We start from the raw sequence: 8,121 nt of genomic DNA, 5'->3' as shown, positions 1-8,121 counted from the left end.
AAACTTTTAACAAAACCGTTGTTTTCAACATTTAGAGTGTCATTTTTTCTAGATGATTGGAGGTTCAAACGTTGTCTAATCATTTTGAAATTTTAACGGATGGTAAACGACTCATCCAACTTCTTTCTGTCTGAAGAAAATTAAATTTAAGCAGTTAGATCTTCCATCATTAATTTTCAAAGTAACTGTTATTTTAAGATGCTAATTTTGTAATTGAAAGAAAATAAAAGCTTTTCTACTTTCTTGAATTTGAATGAAGAAGTTGGATTATTTAATATTGGAAACATGATTGGCTATGAAGTTGGGGCGAGAACAATATTTTTGAAGTTCTTGAAAGCTTTTAAAATTTACCACGCATTTTAGTAATACATGCTTGAAAGTAAAGATTTTTAACAAGATGTGTTTCATAAAATTTGCTACGCATTTTGTTTATGTTTTAGTGAAAATGGGTTTCTGGCAAATAGGTTTTTGAGTATGGGCTTAGTTTCTTTATCAGACTCCGTTTGAAGCGTGTAATGTACCAATGTGAAGCTCTTTCAAAGAAGACATTGGCCCTCTCACCTCCTCCTACGTCATTGTTTGAATGATTTGTCCTCAAATCTAAAAAAAATACATATAACCCAAAAAGACGAAAATTGAAATTTTAAAAAAATTATAATAATTAAATTGAGAATAGCTAGATTCTAATTAAAATTATAAATCTTTAATTTACATTTCTTTTGTCTATTTCAAGTGAACAATTTTTTTTTCTTTTTGAAGCGTGTGACATGGAAATATATCCTTTATTAAATTTATTTTCTCTTATTTTTTTATTTCTATTTAATTAATAAAATGGCATTGTATAAATTTTGCCGAAAAATATATGCTTTACATTAAGTGGGAATGAAGGAGTAATAAATAATTTTGTATAAATATAGCTTTTGTTTTACTCAACCAATGGTGTGGCAAATTATGTGAGTAGAGCATCGGGCCCACAGTGATAAATTGGGCCAATGAAAAAATTGAAAAGGGCAAGAGGCGGGGGGGCGGGATTCGAACTCCACTCCCGCTCGCCGGTAAACCCTTCCTGATTCCGAATTCGATTCCATGGTATGTCGGCCTCCGGCGATAATCTCGACCTCAATCTCAGCCTCAATCTACCTCTATCTAGATTGCAGCTGGAGAACCATTCCCTCTCCCCGGCGCCGCACCCTCGGATTCCTTCTCTCCCGCCACCCGCCTTCGCCGCCGCCGACTCCAGTAATGATAAGTTTCTAGCTCACTCGATGATCGCGCAACGATCGCCCTTCCCTCTTCCACCGTCGCACTTGCTGCCTCGGAACAATGCGGTGCGTTTGATTTGCCTCTTTTTTTTTCGTCTGTGTATGATTGTTATAATTAGTGTTGAGCTCTAACTTCATTTGAATTTTTGGTATTTATAGGATTAGGATCGATGCTCCTGAAAAGTTACACTAGGCGTTACTTTTTTAATGGCAATAGAATAGTGTTTCATATATTGTAGGATCTGGATTCTGATTTTTATTTTTTGCTCCATCACTTTTACTTATTGTTCTCTCTTCCTTTCTCTATGATTATTTAGTCTTCACACTGCTCAGTGATATCCTAGAACTATAAGCATCTATTGTCATGTGTTTGAGATTGAAAGTAGGTGTAATCAACTAACCACAATCTCATCTTGTGGAAAAGAACCATTCCAACAACTGTTTAACAAGCTACGAGCATTCAAATGTTCTCCAATGCGTATGAATTGAGCATTTCTGAAGTAGATTAGTTCACGGAGTATTTGTTTATCCATCTCTGACACATTTTTAAGTTCATTGAATTTGATCCATCCACAAACATTAGTCTTGAAGGGGATACGTTGCCACTAATTTACCGTTTCTGCTGGCGTTAATAGAGTTGGCATGTGGCACAATGTCCTCTGTTTTTTTGATGTGACAAAGTTGGGGATGTTTTGATTCCAAATCCTTCCTTTTGGTGCATAAATGGAAGTTTATGAAATGAAGTATTTTCATAGGTTGTTCTGCTGGACTCAAATATGGTAGTAAGTAGTAACGAGTGAGGTGAGAAAGGTTCTAGATTTGTATGGCAATGCTGACCTTTCAGTACCTTTACTCCCATGTCCATTAATTATTGGTTAAGTTGTTTGACATGGTGAGGCAGATCACTCCTTTTGAGATGTCTTTACAGCATGGATGTTATTTAATTTGATACTTGTCGTGGTAGTCAAATTGGGCCGTTTCTGATGCAATTAAAGCATACTGCATAAATTCTATGGAAGGAATATAATATTGAGTATCATCCATATCAGTGTTGCAAGGAGCATGGGGCGCTCCAGGGTGATTACATAAAATCCGGGGCATGGGACCCACCAACTGGGGCACATTAATGCTTCATGTTTTTGAATTTGAGTGTATGTAGAGTTTTATAAATTAGTAGAGCTAGATTCCCCGTGGTTTGAATTGTATTCTTTATTTTCTTCCCTTTTTATGTGTATTTTGGAGTACTGGTCCTAAGCTTATTGCTAATTGCTATAGGAGAAGTATGAATCTAGTAATGACCTGAGTTGTGATGTGCCTCTCTCAGATTTGAAAATCATAGAAATGGAAATTTAACTGTAAATCTAGTATTTCACAGTCTCATGTATCCTCAGCTCTCAAGGAGAACAAGCATGGCTAAGGATCATAATTTTGATGATTCACCTTTTAGAATTATTACTACCTACAGTACAATGACAAGCTTAACTTTGCACTCCCATGTTTTGTTTCCCAAACTGCTAGAATATTTGTATTTAAATTTGGATTACTGATATAAGTATTCTCAACATGAGTGATGTATTTCCTGAAACAACCGAATAGATAAGGTTAGCATAAAATTTTTTAAAAGGCTACTATAAAATGGTATATACAAGTCTCTACAATTTTCACAGCTTTAGTGTATCATTGTTCACCAGTCTAACTGGTATTTTATTTTTCTTACACAAGTTTTGAGCCTTAATTGCCTGAGTATGTCTCTTCAGAAGCTCTCTAATTTTAATGTGATGTCTTTTAACTATTTTTGAAACAGCTGAATGAACTTGCAAATGTTGGCTGTAAGTCTGGTGGTAATGCAAGTATCCTGATTCCTAAACAGGAGGAAGAAGCGAGCAAATTTGTGCTAGGGCCTTCATCTTACATGGGTGCTAAACGTCTCAGTAAAGCTAAATCTTCAAAACATGCAAAATCTGTTGTTAAAGATGCAAACCTAGGTAAATTAAGCTTATATTATCTAGAATTGTGTAAATTGATCATGATTATAGCAATTTATTTTCTCACTGGTATCCTTTTCCTTGCAGAGGCTATTGTGAACTTTGGTTTAAGCGGTTGCCGGTATGACAGTTCTTTAGGTGAGGCTTCTTAAAATATACTATTATTTTAATGACTTTTTTGCAATCATGTTTCTTCAAATAGTAGAAGTTAAAGGATGGTATTCCAAATGCCAAATTTTGCAGGTTTATTGACAAAGAAATTTATCAAGCTTATTCAAGAGGCTAAGGATGGCACTCTTGATCTTAACAGAACAGCTGATGTTTTACAGGTAATAGCTATTTGTTAGACAGATGCTCATAAGTTATATAGAAGATGCAGGAAATAACTGGAACAGAACAGAAAATAGAGAAGAATAGAGAACAAATGACTAGATATAAGATATGAATAGAAAATACAAAAGAAAAGATAATCCTCAAAAGATGCCCTACGGTACTACCGTCCTGAACTGAAGACACTTTGCTCTTCTATTTAGGAGCTATTTACGAGACTCTTTACTTTGAATAAAACTCATAACTAAATAAAGAATCCTAAACCAACTTTAACTCTAAGAGATAACAGCTATATCTAAACAATTACTAATGCTAGACTCCCTGCTCAAACAAATAACTGATAAAGAATAATAAACCACTGAAGAGAATGTAGTGAATGCAGTGGATGCCCTCCATTAGTATGTTTCAAGTGACACCTTTTTAGTTCTTGTGCCAAATATTGCTGTTAATTGGTTTTGACAACATGCAGGTCCAGAAGAGGAGAATTTATGATATTACAAATGTTCTTGAAGGGATCGGTTTGATAGAGAAAACCACCAAGAATCACATTCGTTGGAAGTATGTTATGATCACCTTCCTTTACTTGTACATGTCTAATGCTTTTTCATGTGAACTATGTGTGGCTTCTTTGTGACAGAGGAGTTGAGATGCTTGGACCTAAGGAGCAAGATGACAAAGTTTCTCACTTGAAGGTGCACCTATAGCACTTCTATGTAATGGTCAATTTTAATCAATATCTGAAGTGCCCAGCATTAGTCAGGCCACTTACCAATATATAACATGTTGGACAATAGTTGGTCCAATTAAAAAGTACTAGTACTTATTTAATGGTAAATGTAGATATGAAGTAAATTGTTATGTAGAAGTTTCTTTGTTTAAAATCTTATGATGTTTATAAATTTTCAAGTGTCAGTGACAGAATTATTTTTCATGACAGGCTGAAGTTGAACTTCTACGTGCAGAAGATTGTAGACTTGATGACTGCATAAGGTAAGGGTAATTGAAAGAAAAAATCTCTTGTAATCTTAAAGCTTAAAGGTGCTTGTCTAATGCCTTAATTTTACACAGGCAGAAACTAGACGACATTAGGGGACTTGATCAAAAGTATGCAGATGTTTCCCCTCTTGATTTTTTTATGTAAACTAGTAGTGAAATTTGGTATTATAGTTTTTGGTATTTCTGCAGGAATCTTTTTCTGACAGAGGAAGATATCACGAGTCTTCCAAATTTTAGGGTTTGAACTCTCATGACCTCCTGAATTGTTTCATTTCCTTACTCCAATATTCCACTGACTGCATTTTATTTTTGTGCGACCGCTACAGAATCAAACTGTTATTGCCATTCAAGCTCCTCGCGCAAGCTTTCTGGAAGTGCCAGATCCTGATGAGGTGGGTAACTGGATTATTCTGGTTCATACTATTCTTACAATTTTTTGTTGGTTTCTTATTGGTACCATTCATCTCAGGATATTGGTTTCTCTCAGAAACAACATAAACTTATTGTGAGAAGCACGACTGGACCTATTGATGTTTATCTCCTGAGGTACTTGTATCAAGAGCTTGAGAAGTTGATGCATCAACTAAAATTGCCTTTGATATTGATCTTTGTACACCTGTGAAGGATGCATATCAAAGTTATTACAAAGTTGTTATAATACCCTCACACTGCAATTTATGCAGACCTCTAATATCAAATTCGTAAAATTTCTGCAGCAAAAAGGAACAGAAAAGTAGAGATGCCTCAGTCAAGCGTGCCAAGTTGTTGGATTCGATGGCCAGGACTAGTAGCAGTAGGGTTGATGAAGCCGATCTGTCTTCAAGTCCTGATACTTCAACGACCTCCAAGGCATCCGGGTTCCAGAAAATAGTCCCGTTTGATGTTGGTGTAAGACCATGTTTATAGCTTCAGCTAGTAATTGCTTAAAGGGGTTCATTATCTTTTTTAACTGTGCACGGCTGCATGCAGAGTGATGATGACTACTGGTTGAGATCGGATCGTAACGTGAGCTTATCAGATCTATGGAGCTCGGAAGAGTTGTAGCACTTCAACAGGATGTGCAGACCAACATACAGAGGGAAAATGAAGGATGTACATAAGTTAGAACTACAGTTTTATTTCTATACCTACAATTATATTGAGTGATCAATCTGGAAAATGAGATTCTCCAGTATCTCGCAGATTGGAGCCTATCATAATAAAAGCCCTTTTTGCACTTTTGGAATTTCAAATGTAAATCTTTAGCATTCAATGCCTAAATAGTGTTTACAACGTGGGGTAATCCAATTATTTGTTCCTTTTAATATTTTTACATGGGGATTATGATCATCTTATGCATTTTCCTTTCATTTTGGTCATTTGCAGCAGTACTGATGTGAGAATGTCTTCTTCAATTTCAGTATTGATATTTGTTTGATGTTTACTTTATAATTAGAACTTTTTTTTTTTGCTTATGCTAATGTAATTTCTAAGCAATATAACATGAAGAAATGGACATGCATATGTCGAGTCGAACACTGGCTGTATTTTTTATTGAGCTCAGGTCATTTAGAGCATTCACAATAGACGTCTTAGCCACTGCCTAGAGGGACGACGGTGGCTAGGGCACTATTGCGGGAGCCGAGCCGACCCGAGAGCTAGGACATGGCCGAGGAGTGCTCGGCGGGTGGGACGGTGCCTATTGTGCACTGAGCCGAGCTGATTTTTCTTTTAATTTTTTTTATTCAATATATACAACTCGTTGTATTTCATTTTTTTAATATTTGAAAAATAAAAAATTAAATGAAGATTAAAGGTCCATTTTGGTCCTTAACATATTGTGATTTTTTTTTTATTTTGGTCCAAAACATTATCTTTTGAATTATTCGGTCCCTCACAAATAAAAACGAGTCACATTTGGTCCATTTTGGACGGTTCCATCAAAAATTTGACGGTCAATGAATTTTAAACCTATTTTGACTGGATTAAGTTAATAAATATATTTTATTATGCATGTTTTGACTGGATTAATTAAAATGAATTAATTTACCAAAAATTTAAATATATTATTTACCAAAAAATTCTCATTCACATCACTGCTCTCTCCCTCAAATTGAAAATAGGGTATTCCAAAAATTGATTCTCCCTTAAGTCAGCACGCAAGTTTGGGGATCCCCCATTGCTAAGAACGAACCTTTAATCGAAGTTTGGGGGTTGTCGAACCAAGATGCGAGCTGGCTGTTCGAATAGCAGCGGCTATGGCGAGAGAACCAGCGAGGAGTTAGGGACTGACGGTAGGCAGCACCCCACGGCTGAAGCACGAAGGACACGACGACGTTGGCTGAACTGCCACAGTCGAGCTTCATCTCCGATTCGCGATGAAGAATGAGACCAACACTGCCTGCCACCGCTCACCGAAGACGGGGGTGGTTTCGACTAGGCTGTCCGAGAGGCGCTGCGGTGAGGTTGAGAGAGAGAGGGATAGAGTGAGGGCAACTGGGAAAAGAGGAGGGAGGCGCCTCACCGCCACACACCGGCGATGGACCAGACGAGAAGAGGGGCGAAGTAGCAGCTGTGGTGAAACAGAGAGAGTTTTGGCTCACACGCCGGCCACGGTTAGTGCCCCGTTGGAGTCGGTATGAGGGCAGCGAACGATTGTCGGCAAAATTGACAGAAATGGGTAGAGGAGGAGCGCTGACTTGAGGGAGAAGGGATGCTTCATTAATTTCAGTTTGAGAGGAAGAAAAACAACGAGAATAATATTTTTTGTTGAATAATAGTATATTTTATTTTCTGGTAAATTAAATAAATTAATTATAACTTGTTAATTCAGTCAAAATAGGTTTAAAATTCGTTGACCGTCAAATTTTTGACAGAACCGTCCAAAATGGACCAAATGTGACCCGTTTTTATTTGTGAGAGACCGAATAATTCAAAAGATAATGTTTTGGACAAAAATAAAAAAATCGCAATATGTTAAGGACCAAAATGGGCCTTTAGTCTAAAATGAATTGAAATTGGAGAACTTTTGAGAAGGTTGTTGGGAGGGTTGTCGGATGGCTAGGGCATTGGTTGGGCCATGAGAAAGGCGTAATGATGTGGCAGGAGGAATTTTAAGCCGAGCTGTAGGAAGGCGTTTCTATCGTGAATGCTCTTATGAATGGGTTATTCTTCATGAACGTTGACCACTGGTTTTGCCTGTATTTTAAAATTTACCTATAAATATAATTTGTACTCAATCTCCTTGATCAATTAATAGTTCAAGTCAAAAAAAGTTTGGTACTTAAGTAGACATTTTCAAGTGTGATTAGAATTTAGAGGCCAATTTTCTAGAAAAATAGACTGTTATTACACTTATAATCTCTTCATCTCATCAACCTAATCTCTTCATCCACGACGCAGTCTCTCCATAGCAGGCAAAGGGCGGGTTCATACCATAACCGTCTCGCCACCAGTAAGCCTCGGGGGCTACTGATAGACCTTCGATGATCTATCGCCGGAAATCAAACAGCACACGAAAGATAGAAGATGAACGGAAACGATAAAAACCCTAGTTGAGGTGCTAGGGG

The 8,121-nt window shown here is 36.9% G+C and overlaps 1 protein-coding gene across 1 annotated transcript; it reads left to right on the top strand.

The window, feature by feature from the left end:
- The first annotated feature begins 1,032 nt into the window (after positions 1-1,032).
- LOC121782176 (transcription factor E2FC-like) lies at positions 1,033-5,885 on the top strand. Its single transcript, XM_042179911.1, has 13 exons — positions 1,033-1,328; positions 3,067-3,247; positions 3,335-3,385; positions 3,491-3,576; positions 4,047-4,135; positions 4,215-4,269; positions 4,515-4,567; positions 4,646-4,681; positions 4,763-4,811; positions 4,900-4,965; positions 5,043-5,119; positions 5,290-5,461; positions 5,543-5,885. Exons 1-13 carry the CDS (start codon positions 1,092-1,094, stop codon positions 5,615-5,617), a joined length of 1,227 nt encoding a protein of 408 aa, XP_042035845.1. The 5' UTR covers positions 1,033-1,091; the 3' UTR covers positions 5,618-5,885.
- The last annotated feature ends 2,236 nt before the right edge of the window (positions 5,886-8,121 follow it).

This window comes from Salvia splendens, chromosome 20, assembly GCF_004379255.2.
Source record: "Salvia splendens isolate huo1 chromosome 20, SspV2, whole genome shotgun sequence".
Taxonomy (NCBI): Eukaryota; Viridiplantae; Streptophyta; class Magnoliopsida; order Lamiales; family Lamiaceae; genus Salvia; species Salvia splendens.
This window is presented reverse-complemented; position numbering and strand designations above follow the sequence as displayed.

Bases quoted from the DNA above. Each gene is read 5' to 3' on its own strand.
- LOC121782176 (XM_042179911.1), top strand. From the start codon at position 1,092: ATGTCGGCCTCCGGCGATAATCTCGACCTCAATCTCAGCCTCAATCTA. The intron at 4,568-4,645 runs GTAAGGGTAATT...AATTTTACACAG, and splicing joins AGACTTGATGACTGCATAAG to GCAGAAACTAGACGACATTA. The intron at 5,120-5,289 runs GTACTTGTATCA...AAATTTCTGCAG, and splicing joins ATTGATGTTTATCTCCTGAG to CAAAAAGGAACAGAAAAGTA.